This window comes from Protomyctophum parallelum, assembly GCF_964188405.1.
Source record: "Protomyctophum parallelum genome assembly, chromosome: 16".
In the NCBI taxonomy this organism is placed as follows: domain Eukaryota; kingdom Metazoa; phylum Chordata; class Actinopteri; order Myctophiformes; family Myctophidae; genus Protomyctophum; species Protomyctophum parallelum.
In genome coordinates this window covers 10761783-10781588 of record NC_139711.1, presented here as the reverse complement: position 1 = coordinate 10781588, position 19806 = coordinate 10761783, and the positions used below count along the sequence as shown (strand labels likewise).

General features: G+C 45.5%; 1 protein-coding gene across 2 annotated transcripts in view; it reads right to left on the bottom strand.

The window, feature by feature from the left end:
- The window catches only part of fat2 (FAT atypical cadherin 2), a 101808-nt gene that overhangs the window by 52159 nt on the left and 29843 nt on the right, over positions 1-19806 (bottom strand). For both annotated transcript variants that reach the window (XM_083786018.1, XM_083786019.1), the window contains exons 7-11: positions 10245-10384; positions 8560-8622; positions 5086-5298; positions 4330-4540; positions 40-3713 (exon numbers count right to left, since the gene is read on the bottom strand). In XM_083786018.1, the coding sequence (XP_083642144.1) occupies positions 40-3713; positions 4330-4540; positions 5086-5298; positions 8560-8622; positions 10245-10384 (4301 nt within the window). The remainder of the gene's footprint in view (positions 1-39; positions 3714-4329; positions 4541-5085; positions 5299-8559; positions 8623-10244; positions 10385-19806) is intronic.

Below are 19806 nucleotides of genomic sequence, written 5' to 3'. Positions count from 1 at the left end.
TTACTTAACTATGTGAGTACTTTTGCCACCACTGCTCACCTGTATGACGGTGGTTCCAGCAGGCATGTTCTCAGCCAGGAAGGCCTTGTAGGGGCTGGCCTCAAACACCGGCTCGTTGTCGTTCACGTCCTGGACCTGAATGCTGACGGACACCAGCGAGGCCACGTCCGTCCCGTTGTGGTTCCCCTGGGCGATCACGTCTATCTGGTACCACTTGGTCCTCTCGTGGTCCATGGTCTTCTGAACCAGCAGCGTTCCGCTCTCTTTGTCCAGGCTGAACACTCTGTCCTGGTTGCTCTCCACCGTGTTGCCGTCCACCAGGCTGTATATGAGCGGCATGTCGGAGTCCGCCCTCACCGAGCCGATCTCCGTGCCGACGACCACGTCCTCGGACGCCGTGAAGGAGTACAGGGGTTCCGAGAACTTCGGGAGGGGAACCTCGGGCGGCACCACCTTGACCTGAACGGGAACAGTGGTGTTCCTGAACGGCAGACCTCCGTCGCGCGCCTTGACCTTGAAGTTGAAGATCTTGTTCTCCATGCTGGCCAGGCTCTCCTTGACAGTCACGACGCCAGTGAAGGGGTTGATCTCAATGACGTCTTCTGTGATCTCCTCCTCTACCTCGTCCACGGTGTACGTCACGTCTGCATTTTTGCCTTCGTCTGCGTCGTACGCTATGATCTGGATCACGGGCGAACCTTTATTTACAGTCGACTGGATGGCAACATGGTACGCTGTCGCCTTGAACTGGGGAGCGTTGTCATTCTCGTCTGTGAGGATAATCTTGACCGTACAGAATGCCACTCTCCCTCCACCATCTTTGGCCATTACTTTGATGGCTATCACTCTCTGAGTGGGGTTCTCCCTGTCCAGAGGCTGCGTTGTGATTATCTGCCCGTTGTTGTCGATGGCGAATGTCTCGTCGGCCAGTTTGTTTATGATGGTGTAGTCCACGCTACCATACGGTCCATCGTCTGGGTCTATGGCAGCCAGTCGGATAACCCGAGTTCCAGCATCTGCGTTCTCGGCCAGCTCCGCTTCATAGATGCTCTGCTTGAAGTGGGGGCTGTGTCTGTTGCTGCCCATCATGTCAATGTTCACCGGGGCTGTGTTCTGGAACACTCCGTCTGAAACTGCCACTGTCAGGTTATAGTAGGGATCCAGATTCCTCTTGCACACGTTGGAGAATGAGATGATCCCCGATGACTCATTGATGTTGAAGTACCTGCCTTCGTTCCCTGAGAGAATCTTATACTGAAGGTTGTTCAGGTCCTTGGTATCAGGGTCTGAGGCTTGGATTTTGATGACAATGTGGCCACATTTAGCCATTTCATCCAGCGTGGCTTCGTATTGGGATTCCATGAAGTCTGGCGGGTTGTCATTGATGTCAGTGACGTTTACAAAAACATAGGCCTCGGTTCTGAGTGGGACTGTTCCATTGTCGGTGACGAGGATTTTCAAATTAAAGTGCGTGTGCATTTCATGATCCAGCACCTGTGTTGTGACAATCAACCCACTCTGAGGGTCGATCTGAAAGAAATTGGTTTCGTTCCCTTCTTCTGTTTTCACTATCTGGAAGGTCAGGTCTTTATTTCTCCCCGAGTCTTTATCCGACGCAGATAGCTGTATGACGGACGTGCCCACGGGAAGTCCCTCTGCTAGGTCCACTGTTTGAGTCAGGTTTGAGAAAACAGGAGCATTGTCGTTGACGTCCTCTACTTCTATTTCAACTGTGGCTTCAGAGAAAGCGCCGGTCACAGAGTCAGTTGCCCGCACTGTTAACACGTGCATGGACTGGCTCTCATAGTCCAAGGGGTTAATGACGGTCAACACCCCCGATTTGAAATCAATGTGAAAATGTTTCGATACATTTTCCTCCTGGAGGTTGTAAATAAGCCGATATCCCTCTGGGTTCCTCGCCTGGACATGCAAAATGGTGGTGAAAGGGGGCACATTTTCGGGGACCTTGAGTGGGTAGAGCAGCGTCTGGAACACTGGGTTGGTTCGGTTTCTCACTTGGATGCTGAGTTGTGCCGAAGTGGTCAGACTGGGCTTACCCTCATCTGTAGCCAGAACGGTCAACACATACTTACTTAGGGCGTCGAAGTCAAGAGGCCTTTGGAGGGACACATCGCCAACATAGGGGTCTATTCTGAAAAGATCATAATCCTCCTCTAATAAGTACATGATCGATGCACTCTCGGCCAGGTCGCTGTCATTTGCAGTCACTTGGTACAAAACATCTCCAGGCTCAGAATCTTCATTTATCAGCACGAAAAAGGGCAGGTTGAGAAACTGTGGGGGGCTGTCATTGACATCCTCTATGTAGACCCTGACCTGAGTTACAGCTCTCCTCTGGGGCATCCTCATGTCTCTTACCTCCACCATAACATCATACTCATCCTGCTCCTCTCTGTCAAACGGAACACCGGTGGTTTCCAGAACCCCTGATGTCTGGGATATGGCAAACCTGCCCATCGGGTTTAACACAGAGTATACTAGAGGCTCGTTCAGGTAGCTGCCCTTTGCTCTGAGTGCTGCTAAGGTTTTGACAGAGCTGAGATTCTCTACGACACTAGCCGAGTACACTTTCAGCTCAAATCCGAGATCACTTGCAGTCACATTGGTGATGTTCATCTTGACGAGAGCCGTGTCTTTGTAGAGGCCATCGGAGGCTTTGACAAGCAGCTGGTGAAAGGGTGTAAACTCAGAGAAATTGTTCACGGTGATGACACCAGTGTCAGGGTGAATCAAAAACTCGTTGTGTACATTCCCCTCAATGATGCTGTATGACACTGCTGAGTCAGCATCGTGTGCTGTCACCCGCACAACCTCCGTACCTTGGACTGCTGGGAAGAAGACAAACGGCTCATACACTGGCACAGCGAATATTGGTGGGCAGTCGTTGAGGTCTAAGATGCGGATGGTGACTTTCGCAGACTCCGCTGCATACAGCCAGGGCTCCCCTGAGTCCCTCACCTGAACGGTGAAGCGATACTCAGACTTGGCCTCAAAATCGACAGGTGACACCAAAGAAATGGTGCCCATGTTTGAGTCTATCTTGAAGACTTGAAGAGCCTCCGGCTCTAGAATGTGATAGGCCAACAAAGAGTTTGAGTCTCTGTCTGCATCTGAGGCTTGGATAACCAACGGAGCGTTCCTCTCCCCCATCACCACGCTGTTTACATGAGCAGACTCACTTATCTGTCCCACATACTCCCGCTGCTGAAAGACGGGGGCGTTATCGTTCTCATCGATCACATAGACATGAACAACAGTCTCAGACAAGGCCCCTGTCATGGTGAAGGCCGACACTCTGAGCTCGTAGGAGGGGAATTTCTCAAAATCCAGCGGCTCTTGGATGGAGATGAACCCAGTGTAGGAGTTGATGTGAAATGTCCCATGGGGGTCACCTTTCCCGATGCTGTAATGCACGGCAGAGGGGCTAGAGGCCGAAACGGTGACCACGGGCGTCCCGGGCAGGCTCGACTCGCTGATCTCCGCAAAATAGTCTTCAGAGGGGAAAGCGGGCGGTGTTTGTTCAGAGATGCGTATGTGGACATTGACGGAACAGAGGTCGCTGCGCTGAGGGAAGCCCTGGTCAGTGGCCTTCACCGTCAACTGAAACTGGTCCTGTGGCTGAAGATCCAGTGGTTTGGATAAACTGATGGAGCCCAGCTCTGGGTCAATGGAGAAGACGTGGTCAATGTTCCCTGTGGGAGAAGAAAGAAACACATATAGTTGCTCTCAGTTACAAGTTGTAACTGTTTAGTTCAATTGCCTTAAAAAAAGGTTTCCCATGCCACATTAAATAATATATTTAATTGGGTTTAGAATGTTTTATTTTAAACATTTCCGATGCACGAAAGCAAAGAGTTTGAAACCACTGTAAGAGCAACAGAAGTATCCATCATACATTCATTCACTTTAAGTCCAACATTTTCAAAGTTACCCTTTGAAAACTCGTGCGTCACACCCGGAGAACAACGCACACAGAATTATTATCTCTTAATTAGAATCTTAATTCTTATCTCTAGCTCATGTTTTATCTGTTTTCATCAGGGTGCACTCTGGCTCGGCAGGGCTTGTTTTAAAGAAAAGTAGAGAGGAAGAGAACTCCACATTGTAATGTATCGTCTTCATTCAGTTGATTTGTCAGAAATATTAAAGAGACAGCTAAGGAATATGAGCCGTACTGTGGCTGTATATTTTCTTTAAACATGGCCTGTCTGCTGTACTTGAGCAGACAGGAAAAGAAAGAAAAAGAGTAGGTACGAAGGAGGAAACACACTCTAAAAGCCACGCAGTCATATCCATCACTCCACCTACCAGAGTGCAGGGAGTAGCTGATGTGAGCATTGCTGCCCATGTCTTTGTCCAGGGCCTTCACCCTGAGGACCTCTGTCCCCTTGGGGGTCAGGTTGGAGAGGCGGACCTCATAGCGCGGGCTCAGGAAGGCGGGGGAGTGGTCGTTACAGTCCTCCACGTGCACCACCGCCTTCACAAAGTTCCGCTTGACGGGGATTTCCTGGTCACGCACCTGATGAAGAGAAAGAACACGCTTTACATTTGTTTACGGGTGTGTGTGTGTGTGTGCGCGCGCGTGTGAGTCTTTCTGTCATTGTGGACTGTGAAACGTTTTAAATATTGAATGAGAAGGAAGCAGTGAGGTTCTGGGGTGAAATAGATGAATAGAATGTGGTTAGCATACAGTAGGTATTGAAGTGGGGGGCTTAGAGAAGAGAAGAGTTCAGAGTCGTAAGTCACAAGTGGCAATAAAGTGCCTGGTGTATTTATGGGAAGTGGCCAAGGTGAATTTATCCCAAAGCCACATGGTAAGATAGGGAGATAATGGGCAAAGGATCAGGGTGTGGTTTAATGCCCGAGGTACACATACATACATACTGTAGTATCTGTGTGGACAATTGATGGTTCTGCGAAAAGTAATCTCATTATTTATGTTGTATTTTATACGTGACTAGTAAATTCATAAATCTTACTATGATGGGTTGATGATGGGCAATACTCCTCCCCTCCCCTCCCCTCCCCTCCCCCACCCTCCTCTCCTCTCCTCTGTTATCATACCATGATAATGAGCGTATGAACGGAGATCTTCTCATAGTCCAGTTTCTCTGTTATGACCAGCACTGCACTCTTGGGGTCGAGGTGGAAGTACTTGGTGCTGTCAGGGTGGACGCTGCTGTGGATGGAGTACACCAGCCTGCTGTTGACGTCTGCGTCCTGGGCACTGATCTGCAGGATGTCCTTCCACGGGGCTGTATCCTCCGGAACCCTCACCTATAGGTATAGGGTACAGCGTTATATTGACATCGTAGACATGTATATGACGCCCTTATCCGAGAAGTACTCCATTACAAATGTAGCCTAGTCATCGTCATCATGTTTCGACCGCGGTCGAGATCAGGGATGCCTGCACGGCAGACTTTCCGGTCCTTGATTGCCATCCCCAGTTCCTGCTTATACTGATGCATGTGTCCCTATATAGTCCCTGCAGTCTGGCATTACAATTACCAAAGTTAAAATAAAATAAAATATCTACAGTACAAGCTCACAATGTGTGAGCTTGTAGATCAACTACTTTCGAATAGCTGAAGTAAATGGAAAAAGAACCACTGCTCATCCACTGAAAAAGAGAGGAGCCACAAAGCAGATCTGAGTGTGCGGAGCTCCCCTTTATTTTTTTCTCATGAATAGCTGAAGTAAAAAATAGGGCTTGAGTGGTTAATGCATTTTTTGAAAATAAAGCTGCATAGTAACTAGTAACCGAAGTCAAATGATTGTAGCGGAGTAAAACATAGATTATTTGCCTCTGCTCTGAGATGCATTGGAATAGAAGTTTAAAGTATGTAAAAAGTAAATACTTTTTACGAATGACCTAGTAATTACAGTACTTGAGTAAATGTTCTTTAAAATGTAAATGGCTATACCACCACTGAATGATTAATCTTTCCAAGGCTTATGATCAGGTTAAGTTTCCCAAAGCGCAGATAACGCTGAGCCTCCACAACCATGAGACACAGTAAAAGTTTAATGGCAGCCTCGGAAAGAGAAGACAGAGAAGCAGAGAAGCAGCAGCAGGGAATTTGGACTAGAATAGACACCTTGAGTCAGGAATGAGCAAACTCATTTCGTATACTTATTGTCTCCACCAGGCCGAAGGCATGGGGGGAGAGTATGTTTTGCACTCCGTCCGTCCGTCCGTCCGTGTGTGTGTGTGTGTGTCCGTCTGTCCGTCCGTCCGTCCGTCCGTCCGTGTGTCCGTGAGCAGCTAATCTCGGCCACCGTTAACCCGGTCGATGCCAAATTTTGCACACACACTCCCTGGATGCCAACGATGAACCAAAATTTCCAGAACGGCCTGTTATAGCGCCACCAGGAGGCCGCTTTGTGCAAAACAAGTTTTTGCACAGTACACCTACAGTTTTTGTCCAAACATTGCGCAAATTGGTACACAGTCTCTCTAGAGCCATTCAACGAAACGGGTCTTTCAGATTTCATCCTGATTGGTTAAGATTGGCTTCCAAAGTTCACAGGAGTGCTCAGTTTCAAACAAAATGCTGCAAATCATGAACACATCGCGTGATTTCCATGAAATTGTGCACGCACATTCCCACTAGGCCGAGGAAGAAATGCCGCATGAACAATTTCAACTCAGCCTCAAGGTGGCCGAAAAGTGTTTTTACCTCTAATTTACTTTTGTTGCCCTTTTATCCTACCACCAGATGAAGGCAAGCTGCAATGTCCTACATTCCTATCCTGGTGGAGACCTGTGCCCAGAAGGGCACTTTTTCTAGTTTGTTGTATAATCAACAACCCACTCGGAACACGGGCATTTCTTTCATTTTATTTTCAATTCATTTCTCAAGTCTCATGGTATTTGTCTTTGATGGGAAACGCCAGCTGTCTGTGATGACCTATACAAGGTAGCCAAGGACATGGTAAATACTTAGAGGCCAGAATCCAACCCTGTACTTTATTTTGCATGCTGTGATAATCTACAGCAAGTGGCATGAACCTTCCATTCCCTGCTGGTCTAGACTCTTCTGACTCTGCAGAGTCACTTTCCTATTTTCTGGCACAGTCTTGGAAACCTTCATATTAAACCTAATTTCAAGCTTACCACCCTCAGGGTTCAATCCAATCTTCCTCCATCCTACCATGCCTCTACGCTGTGTTTGCATCTGCATTTCGTTTCATCTGTATGTAGATTAGATGTTAGGTATGTTGGTTACTGGATATCGTATGCTGGTACTTCTGTAGCATATCGGTTTTCTAATAGCACTCTAATACCACGGACCGTTGCCTTATGCGCAACACATGTCCATGGCCCCTACTCTGAACTTGTTCTTTAAAAAAGAAAATTGCTCTGGATGAACGTACCAATGGCTAAATTGTACAGTTGAGAGGAAGACAGCATAGGGGAAGCACAAAAAAATGTGGCGGTGAGATTTGATCTCACCACAACGGGTACAACGTAGGTACATGCAGGTACCTCCGCCACACTGTGCTTCTATATTTCAGAGCAGTGATCCTCATGATGCTCGTGCACTTTCAGCGATTTTCTTCGTTTTAAGGGTAACTGTGGTAGAATTGCAATATTACACTCGAGGGTGTGGGTTAACGTGATTATTGCCACTTCAGTGATGCTTGCGGAACTAGACTCCGTCTCGTTCCTGTCGTGGCAATAATCACGTTAACCCACACCCTCTCGTGTAATATTGCTTAATAATATCTCTGCTGTCGGGAAGAAACCAACTAACTCCAAAACATTTCAGGAAATGAAAAATATACATTTATCAGAAAATTAAGAAAACCTTAGGCTACATATTTTTTAAAACAAAGCAACACTGCCTCATCAAAGTCGGTGTTGAGACTTTATATATTGCCAATTACTTACACTAGAGCGGTGCCCTTGGAGCCTCTACAGCGGTGCCCGTTGGGCACTGGCCTACTTAGAACGATGCAAGTTGGAAATGCATGCCCCACCCAGATATTATGTCTGTGTCCCTTTTATGCCCATATATGGAGTTCTTGTTCAGGCATGCCCAAATATGGAGTCTATGCAGGCGTCAGAATGATGTCAGAACAAGCCAGCTCCATATATGGACCCGGGGCAGGGGGCCAGGGGCCCTGTCCAGAGCCCGGGCAGAGGCCTTTTTGGGGCGCTTCTAGACAACCGTGTGTCCGACCAACTCGACACCGGGCACTGCACTCCCTGTGGTGGTGTGGAACATGTGTGTCGAATTTGAAGTCGGAGACTTGGTTCATTTATAGATGAGAGGACTGGAGAGGTGCTGTTTTTGAGGGTCCAAAGGAGTTAAGGTTTTTGTTTTTTGTCTTTTTAATACTTTTCATTGGTTACATTTTTTTAACCAACACACAGACATAAAGAGTGTTCAATAGCATTGATTCGTGAAACAAAATCAAAAGCCTCAAAGATCGAGTTAGGTGGTTTCTCCCCGACAGCAACGATATGAAACATACAGTAATGTACCTTCAGTGAACCAGCACAATTCTGGAAACAGAGATTGCTCTTACCTCATACAGTGGCTTCAGGAAGACAGGCCGGTGCTCGTTCATGTCCAGAACTTTGATATAGGCCTGTAGTTGTGGAGATGGAATAAGAAAGAAGGAACTATTTAAGAAAAAACTGAACAGATGGTCCAAGAAATCGAAACTCATTCTACGGTTGTATCTATCCAATCCAATCCACTTTATTTCAAAACTCTAGGGTTTTTCAAAGTGCTGTACAGGAGAAAATAAAAACTAATGCACTAAAGCTACCACACAGAATAACAACAGCGAGAACAGTACAAACAGTGAAAACAACTGAGACACATTACAGAAAAAGAACAGAAAAGCAACAGCATCACAGTGAGACAAAACATATACAAGGACCGAAGGAACTCAAGCGGGGGGCTCCCTGGGTAAGTGCAGCATCTAAGTGTTCATTATAGAAATCTATAACTTAAAGACCCATTAAAGAATCACTTGAACACTTACAAGTGCAGAGTATGACTGCTTAAATTATTTTGTCTTCTTTTTGTTAATTAGTTTGATGTATTTTACAATTTACAATTTACAATTCAGGCATTTAGCAGACGCTCTTAATCCAGAGCGATTTACATAAAGCAATAACAAAAAAGCATGGCATACATCACATGCATAAAAAGTAGTTATCATGAAACATGGGTAAGCTAAGAACGTAACAGTGGAGTATCTATATAATGAAACTATATATATATAAACTATGCATACTATACTATATTATACTATACATATGTACTATAAAGTGCTAGGACTACATAAAATGCAATTCTAGTGCTGTCAGTCTGTATAAAATGCTATCTAAGTCTACATAAAGTGCTATCTAAGGGGCTAGGGCAAGTCCTATGGGCCATGAATCCCATGATGGAGTCTGAAAAGGTGGGTTTTCAGACTACGGCGGAAGATTGGGAGTGAGGCTGCAGTTCTGACTGCAATGGGAAGTGCATTCCATAATTTTGGAGCCAGAAGGGAGAAGAGTTTGGGACGTGTGGAGTGTTGTCCCGGCGTTTTTAGTGAAGGTATACTTCCAGCTTCCCTGCGTTTGCTGATCTGAGTGCACGGGAGGGTTTGTAGGGTTCGATCATACTTGTGAGATATGGGGGAGCCATGCCTTTGGTTGTTTTGAATGCCAGCATCAGAGTTTTGTATTCTGTGCGGGCAGCGACCGGGAGCCAATGGAGGGAGCGGAGAAGGGGGGAGACATGTGAGAATTGTGGCTGGTTGAAGACCAAGCAAGCTGCAGCATTTTGGATCAGTTGGAGAGGTTTAAGTGCACATGCCGGTAGGCCAGTAAGGAGGGAGTTACAATAGTCAAGTTTTGACAAGACTGTTGTCTGGATTAGGAGCTGGGCTGACTCCTGGGTGAGTTACGGTCTAATTCGTCGTATGTTATAGAATAGAATGTAAACCTACAGGATCGAGTGACAGTTGTGATGTGTGTTTTACCCAAACTCCCTCTGTGATTCCCTTACTTGGCTACTACTTCCCTTACTTGGCTACTACTTGGCTAATACGGTGACTGGCATGCTGTTGTTGTTGTCAGAACATAACTTCTGAACTACATGTACAGATTTCTAGCTCACCTCATTGGACTCAATTTAGAGTCGTTTTGGCAGAAAGTTGACTTTGCATCACGATTTCTGGAAACAATCTAGTTGTTTGTGTTATCAACTAACCTGTGTGGTTGCATGTTGGTGTCCATCTGTAACTGTGATGGTCAGGTTGTAGTTAGAACGTCTGCCTGCATCCAGACGCCTGGCAATCACTATGGTCCCTGTGTTCCTTTGAATGTCAAAGTCCTTTTCCTCGTCACCACCTGGCACAGAGAAGAGGGGGAAAGAGAGATTCAGACAGACAGAGATAAAGAAACTGTTTTAATTTGTATTCCCCCCTGATATGAATCAATCCACCACAGCTGGACAGGTTGACAAACCCCTGTTTTTCCACATCCATCCATCCAGACGATTGGAGGGCACTGAGACAATCAGATGGGTTGTTTGTTGATGCAAAAACACCACTGGCTGCATTAATTCAGTTCAACTTCGATTGACCAAGGTTTTAATCAGGAAATCAGCTCGAGTCTGAAGTAATTATATCATAAAACTACAGAGAGCACTATGGGGGACGGGCCAAGATGAACATATTGTAAATGTAAACTATATCTAAAGTAACAATTTACAATGGTCTTAGACTCTTATTCCAATGTATTAACCTGTGTATGAACCTATACTGTAAACTGTCACGTTGTGTCCAGAAGCAGACAAGCAAGGCAGATCAAACCCAGTAGTGATACTACAAAGAACAGGCTTACAGCAGCTGAGGCAGGCTAACAGCAAAGACATAACACACAATGCAACAACTAGCTACTAGGATCTGGCGGTGAGTGAACAGAATGAGTCCAGTTTTATAGGCTGCAGGCTGATTAGTGAAGTGTGAGTTATTGTCAAGCCACTGAGGAGGGAATAGAGTGTAAGAGAAAGAGAGAGAGAGAGAGAGAGAGAGACAGACAGGTGGAGAGACAAATCGTGACTGACAGTAAACACCTACAGTATTATACTCAGATAGTGTAATAACAGATAAGTATAGAATTTCATTTTTGGTGTTTATTGTGCTGTAACATCCCCATAGCGGTGTTATGTACCCATAGCGGTGTAATAGGTTAATGCACTGAAATAACGAAAGAGGACCCACTGAATTTAAGCATATGACTAAGCGGAGGAAAAGAAACTAACAAGGATAAAGTTGATTTCTGAATTGAAATTCGTGCAAAGGAATGTGAACAAGGCAAGTACGTATGTGGACTTTAGCTGCACCCAAAGCACAAATCAGTACCCTTCTTTTGCCAGTTGGTGCACCCTATGGCACTTTCTGATTCAGCAATGATGTCATAACGAGTGTAACCTTGGTCATGATCTCCATTCTATACAAAAATATAACTGCCTGTTAGACAATCTCTCGCCCACTGTGACTCGCTTTGTCTCTCTCTTGTTACCTCACTGTTTGTATGTCTTATTCTATTTTATTCTGTACCTACCCCCTCCCCCCATCTCTCTCTCTCTCTCTCTCTCTCTCTCTCTCTCTCTCTCTCTCTCTCCCTCTCTCCCTCTCTCCCTCCCTCCCTCCCTCCCTCCCTGATCACAGTGCTGTATCGTTGGGGAGACATTTGGCCGTGACGCATTTTGAACAGAATGCTAACCCAGCATGAATGAAACTCACGCTTGCTGAACCAGATGGTGTTTATTAAGAAATCCACCTTTTGAAGCCTCTCAGGGCTCCTACTAATCTACTCTATTTAAATAATACATTATACATGTAATTCCGATATGGCCGCCAGATTCGTGTCAAATTGACCGGGGAAGTAGAACAAAATGTAATGACGTTCAGTTCTCGAATTAGAAATAATTTGATTTGGTTGGTTTGAGAGAGTGAGTTTCTTTTCTTTCACTAGGTCTCTTCATCTCCGTTTTGCACTCTCAGTCTCTCACTCATCACCTTTTTCCAGACTCACTATTTCTTTCTCGTTCACACGCACGGCACGCATACACACACACATACACGTGTGTGCGCGCGCACACACAGTCACACTCACACACATTGCTTGCGTCATTGACTTCCTCTTATTTCAGTCGGTAACACTCGGCGCTACCTGGCTGTCTTCACGGTTGGAGACCATTGGAGGATTCATTTGTTTGAAAGGAAGTAGGACAGTCCACATTGCTTTGTACTTTTTGTTCTTTGGTGAGACAATATAGGAAATACACAGTGAAATTGAGGCACCGGCAGGTTAAATCCTCAGCCACTGTTGTTACAAAGACACGCATCGATATCCATCGACGGATATTGTGCCATAGTTTTATGGCTTAAACTTTCCTCTCACCTTGGGAGAGTATAACATTATCGCGTCTTTCTGCTGAAGATGGTCTTTTTTACTGAACTTGATATAATTTTGGAACAGGCAAATATTCTTTAGTGGGGCTCTGTATAGGTTTCTGTACATCAAAGGTGCAGTGACAGTGGCCTATAATGTAACAAAGCAGGCTTGTGATAATCCCCGCCTTCCTTTTCCCTTTCCCACCTTTTCTGGCATGTGTTGTTGGAAAAGATGGGAAGCTGTTCCCCTCCTCCTTTCATGCATGCTTTCATTCTCTCCGCCCTAATACTGCACCAAGACTTTTAGTTTGTTTGTTTACACGCTCATCTGCCATAAGTTAAGGTAAAACATTAAACATACTGGCGGTCTGACATGTTTAGCTCATTGACTCCACATATACTGTATAGGCTCTAATGACAGTGTGTCGTGGGTTTAGCTCATTGACCCTACATACCACATAATACTGTATAGGCTCTAATGACAGTGTGTCGTGGGTGTCGTGTATTGACCCTACATACCAGCCCTCCAGCTCATATCCCAGCACAAGCCCCCCCGTGACCTCCCCCCCCCCCTCTCCTCCACCACCACTGACTGTGACTGCTGACCAGGTGAAGATTGAACTGAAGAGGCTACATCAGGGCAAGTCGGCAGGGCCCGATGGCATCAGTCCAAGGGTGCTGAGGATGTGTGCAGACCAGCTGTCAGCGGTGTTCGAGCACCTTTTCAACCTCTCGTTGAGGCTGAGGAGGGTGCCGAAGAGGTGGAAGACATCCTGCATCATCCCAGTGCCGAAAGGAGCGCATCCCAGTACTCTGAACGACTACAGGCCAGTGGTATTGACTTCACACATCATGAAAACCCTGGAGAGACTGGTTCTGCAGCACCTACGGCCGGTGGTGAGTGAGTCCCTGGACCCTCTACAGTTCGCCTACCGGGCCAAAGTTGGTGTGGAGGATGCCATCATCTACATGCTGCAGAGGGCCTACGCACATCTGGAGAAAAAGGAGAGCACGGTGAGGATCATGTTCTTCGATTTCTCCAGTGCGTTCAATACCATCCGGCCCCCCCTGCTTGCTGAGAAGCTTGCTTCCATGCATGTGGACCACAACCTGGTGGAATGGATTACCAACTATCTCACCCTGAGACCACAGTATGTGCGGCTACAAGGCTGCCAGTCAGAAGTGGTGATGTGAAGCACTGGAGTACCCCAGGGAACCGTTCTGTCACCTTTTCTGTTCACCATTTACACCTCCGACTTCAGCTTCAACTCGCCAACATGCCATCTCCAGAAGTTCTCTGATGACTCCTCCATTGTGGGCTGCATCACTGAGGACAATGACGGGGAGTACAGGAGCGTGGTGGAGAACTTCATTGGCTGGGCGGAACAGAACCACCTACTGTTGAACATTAAAAAGACTAAAGAGCTGGTGTTCGACGCCAGGCGGAGCAAGAGGAGGACCCCAGCACCCATCACCATCCAGGGAGAGGAGGTAGAGATTGTTGACTCCTACAAGTTCCTGGGTGTCCACCTGAACAAAGACCTGGACTGGAAAGACAACACAGAGGCTGTCTACAAGAAGGGACAGAGCAGACTGTACCTCCTGAGGAGGCTCAAGTCTTTTGGTGTGTGTAGCAGGTTACTGGTGATGTTCTACCAGTCTGTTGTGGCCAGCGTGCTGTTCTATGCAGTGGTATGCTGGGGAGGGGGCATCAAGGCCGGTGAGCTCAACAAAATTATAAAGAAGGCCAGCTCTGTTGTTGGCCTCCGAATGGAGAGCCTGCAGTCAGTCGTGGAGAGGAGGATCGGGGTTAAACTAGACTCCATGCTGGCAAATCCCTCCCACCCCTTCCATGGTGTGCTGCGGGATAGGACGAGCACTTTCAGCCGTAGGCTCACACTCCCCCCGATGCGCACGGAACGTTACAGACTCTCTTTTATGCCAACTGCCATCAGACTACTCAATGCAAATGCATAAGAACTGCCCCCCCCCCCACAAATGGCATATGGTCCTTGGTTGTCCTGGTCTTGTGTGATTATGTCCTTTTGTGTCTGTTTTATGTTTATCTGTCTGTCCAGTAGTTTTTAGCTTCTATGCACTTTATGCTGTTGTAACACTTCAATTTCCCCTCGGGGATTAATAAAGTATATCTCATCTCATCTCTACCACATATACAGTATAGGCTCTAATGACAGTGTGTCGTGGGTTTTTAATACTGATCCCATTGACCTTTTCTGCGTGTCACTCCCAGTCTCTCGCTCCCTGTTTCCTGTCACTCCACTGTGTACTATCAATAAAGCCCCCCCCCCCCAAAGAAGCCATTGAATTTAACTTTAAAGAATCTAATTACAGAGACTTACTTGCTTGAGTAAAGTAATCCAACACTCACACAAAAATCACAATGTGCACAATGTGTGTCAAGTCCAGATTTGAAAGGTCTAGCTGAGAATAGTTCATACAGATACAGTACGAATGAAATTCAAATGTCCATGAATTCTTAACCATGCAGTGACATTTAGCCAAAAACAATAAAATTAATATTCTATTATAGCAGACCGCAAACTATAACTAGGTGAATAATGGTTTATAATCTATGTTAGTATCTGATCCACTCCACTGTGTTCTAATCTATTCTATTGATGATATTCACACGGCTGCCATCTTGCCAGCAAGGTGATACCTACAGTAGGTGACACTTCCCATAGACAACCCATTCACCCAAACAGAAAAGTCCTCTCTAATTATATTAAACGTCAAAATCACCAACATTGCAGCTGTAGGGAAAGCTTGAATTATCCTCTTTCAATCTGTAAAGTGTTTGTTTCATAAAAATCCACCGTAGACAAGTGCTGTAGTTTGGAAGTGCTCGTTGACTATCACTCAATAGCCCATGTGTACCACCTGTTTAGAATGTGCACATAATGCAGGAGACAGCAGGAGGTTGCTTTACTGATAACGAGCGCTTCCATACCTAGAAGAAAATCATCTGCAAGGAATTTCTTGACAGGAAGTAACTCATAAAATGTCTAAGGTGGATTTTTATTTAACAAAAACTTTACAGATTGAAAGAGGATAATTCAAGCTTTCCCTACAGCTGCAATGTTGGTGATTTTGACGTTGTTTAATATAATTTCAGGACTTTTCTGTTTGGATGAATGGGCTCTCTATGGGAAGTGTCACCTAGGTATCACCTTACTGGCAATTTGGCAGCCGTGTGAATATCATCAATTGCGCCGTACCACTGATTTCAAAGACAGAGTGAGGGAATGTTGTTTTATGAAGGAATTCCTCTCCCACAGTGATATGATCATATTTATATTCCTCCTTTCTCTTCCTCTCTGTGCAGAAGCAGGCAGATGCATATCTCTCTCTGTGATTCCATAACAACGTGATCTCTCAAGGATAACAGATGAACACTTTCTCAGTTGACACAGTTAGTCAAACATGGGCACCCTGGGGTCCAGACTGGTGAGAGCACTATTGTGTACCACACCTGGCCCAGGGCCCCTGTGACATTGGCTTCTTCCTGCTCAAATGTTTTTTTTCCCCTTCTCGTTCAATTATCTTGGCTGGTGAAACAAAAATGTCATTAATCACATGCACCATGGTGACCTTATTCTGGGCAGGTCACAATAGGTCATCCCCAATGTATGAATTAATGGACCATTGTAAAATGCATTGAGTAAGCAATCTGTGCATAGAAAAACGCTGTAAAAATGCAAAAATAGGAAAACATTGAGCCAAAACAGAAGAACGTTCCGTAGAAATGAAGAACATAGCAGCTCGACAAGCTCAAAGCTTGATCCTCTATTTGTGCTATTTGACGTACAACGAGGTACTACGAGTGTTAAGTGGTTAAAACATAATCTCAGTCTTTCAGACTTTCAAAAGGTGAGATAGGTGGACAGAGCAGGAGAAAAGGATATGGAGGGAGAAAGTGAAGGGATAGAGACAAGAGAAAGAGAGAGACAGAGAGAGAGAGGGACAGAGAGAGACAGAGATGGACAGAGAGAGACAGAGAGGGACAGAGAGACAGAGATGGACAGAGAGAGGGACAGAGAGAGACAGATATGGACAGAGAGAGACAGAGGGGGACAGAGAGAGACAGAGAGGGACAGAGAGGGACAGAGAGGGACAGAGAGAGACAGAGTAGGACAGAGAGAGACAGAGAGAGACAGAGAGGGACAGAGAGGGACAGAGTGAGACAGAGAGGGACAGAGAGAGACAGAGAGGGACAGAGAGAGACAGAGAGAGACAGAGAGGGACAGAGAGGGACAGAGATAGACAGTGAGGTACAGAGTGAGACAGAGAGGGACAGAGAGAGACAGAGAGAGACAGAGAGGGACAGAGAGAGACAGAGAGGGACAGAGTGAGACAGAGTGAGACAGAGAGGGACAGAGAGGGACAGAGAGGGACAGAGAGGGACAGAGAGAGACAGAGAGGGACAGAGTGAGACAGAGAGGGACAGAGAGGGACAGAGTGAGACAGAGAGGGACAGAGAGGGACAGAGAGAGACAGAGAGAGACAGAGAGGGACAGAGAGGGACAGAGAGAGACAGAGAGAGACAGAGAGAGACAGAGAGGGACAGAGAGAGACAGAGAGAGACCGAGAGGGACAGAGAGAGACAGAGAGAGACAGAGAGGGACAGAGAGACGAGGAGAGTATTAAGTCACAGTTGTCCCGGCGTGGCCGAGTAGTGCTGATCTCTGCCGGCTGCTGATGACTACCTAACTCCCATAACTTTTCTCTCGCCCCCTGCCCCAAACATGTCATTAGGGCCTCATTATCAACGTGATTTACACCGAATTGACGGCATTTATCATTCCAACGTGACTTTGGACTTTGATTTACTGTACCTCAGTCACGCCAATTAATCTCACGTCTGGTCGGGAGCTGTCATAGGTTTTGTCTGCACCCGTTTTTGAGGGGCGCTATATCCACTCCTATACACAGGTTTAATGTTTGTCTTTAGTTCAATGTTTGTTTTGTAAACGCATTGACAATGAAGGGAAGATTTACGTCATAATGTGTCATTTACGTCATATTGTCTCTTAACTTAATGGCGTTAAATGTAATCACCATTACATCACATCAACATGAGTTAGACTTTAATATATGAGCGCCCCTCAGTCACTTCACACAGGTGTGATATTTCTATCATAGACAGGCGGCGCAGCTATGTCTGACCAGCTGACAGGCATCTAAACATGAAATATGTATTCACTCCAAAAATGTAGCTACTATAAAAACTATAAAACTAATAATAGAGGGTATGCGCGGGACATCATCGTACCTAGAAGTTATGCGGGAACTCCCACTGAGTGGCAAAAAACTACTTTCTGGCATTGACAGCCCATTCATCCAAACAGAAAAGTCCTGACTGATTGCATTAAACAAGGTTAAACTCACCAACATTGCAGCTGTACGAAAAGCTTGAATTATCCTCTTTCTATCTGCAAAGTTTTTGTTTCATAAAAATCCACCATAGAAATGTTATGAGCTACTTTCTGTCAAGAAATGCCCTGTATTTTATTATTTTTCAGAGTGTCAGAGTTTGGAAGTGCTTGTTTTCAATAACACAACCTTTTGCTGCCTCCTGTATTATGTGACATTTAGAAACAGGTGGTATGCAGGACGGTTGAGTGACTTCCAACGAGCGCTTCCAAACTCCAACACTCCAAACTCCAACACATGCTGCTCAATGTTTTGCCACTCAGTCTAGATGAGTGGGGCGTGTCCTGATAGGAAAAGCATGCATGTGCATACTCTCTATAAATAATACATGTGAAAAAGAAATTGTCAAATTTTTGTCATATGAGATTGGTAGGATGTTTCCAAGTGTACAAGCAATTAAAATCGCACTTTTAGCGGTGCCGGCCCACGGGAGATAACTTAAGAGGGAATCTTGAAAAAACAAGAAAGTGGCCGCACATTAGAGTGCCAATACTTTTATTAGGATAAGGATTAATTTGTCTTAACCTGCTGTGTCCTAATAAAAGTATTGGCACTCTGGCTATTGGCGTGTGTGGCCACTTTCTTGTTTTTATCATGTTTCCCTCTTCATATCTATCTCAATTTATATTGTAAAATCACTGTTAGTTTAACAGAGTTACAGACCCATAAGGATCCATTTGGTTTCTAACTATCATTTGGCTGGGGACCCCCTGGAACTCCCTCAAGGACCCCTAGGGGTCCCCGGACCCCATTTTGGGAACCACTGACTTAAGCCATTTAAACGCATACATGCGAGAGGATTTTGGGAGCGGCGCACGCTACCTGCGCTGGAATACTTTCGTGACATGGAGAGACATTGGAAACTGCTGCAGAGTTAAGTCTCCCAACTTCGGTACTGTATCCTATACATTTTATGTCTTTTTGGAGTTATGTGCAAAACCTCCTTGTAGGCCTGAGGCACTCCATAAATAATACAAGGTCATATAATTGACAGCTCCAGCCAGGCTATCTATATGATGCGCAGCCTGCGTAGCTAGTTCAGGCAGACAACTCCACTCGCCTACCTGATCAGGTGACTAGTCACATGCACTCTTTGCCTGATAAGAGCGGCAATTATTAGAACTAATTTACGTAGAGGTTTGAGAGAGTGAGTTTTTTTCAATTATGCTCAATAAATATATATTCTAAATTAATTTATAAGAGTTGTCTGACTGAAATTCAGTCTGTGCGCGTCGAAACTTATTCCAGTCATGACGATGTGATTGGTGTTATTCAACAACGTAGGTAGACAGGAAAGAGACATTCATGGTTCAGGTTTTCGTTCACTATTTATTTATTCAACATGCAACACACAGTTGGGCTTGCAAGTTGCGGACATGACGGGCAGCGAGGCGAGTGGGGGAAACTCTTTTGTATTGGATTTCCGTCAAATAACTGTAGTTTGTTCGTATTCCTGTTATTCATGTCGTAAAATCGGTGCATTTCGAGAATATTTAAGGGCGTGTTAGTTCAATTTCACGGTTTCAGCCGTGACATTAAAGCTCCAACCAAATTTACGCTAGGATCGGCTTTATAGGAATAATAGGATCACTTGATGAATGCCATGTTGAAGTGGACGTACACCAAAACCCAAGCTCGAAATGAAAGCGAATATATATATACAGACATTTCTTTTAAATTGTTGAGCATTTCATAGTTGTCTCCTATGTACAACTCCAGTGGAGCAAAGGATACAGCCCATTTCCATGTCATCAATATAATTGTGGCTTAATGTAGACCTGGGGCAAACTTAACAAATGCCGCAATTAAGTATCTGGTACAGTAGCATATCGGCATGGGAGTCTAATCGCCGTAGGGGACATGCCTCCTGCCGGCTGTCCATGTATTTTCTCACTAGGACATTTATGGGTTATG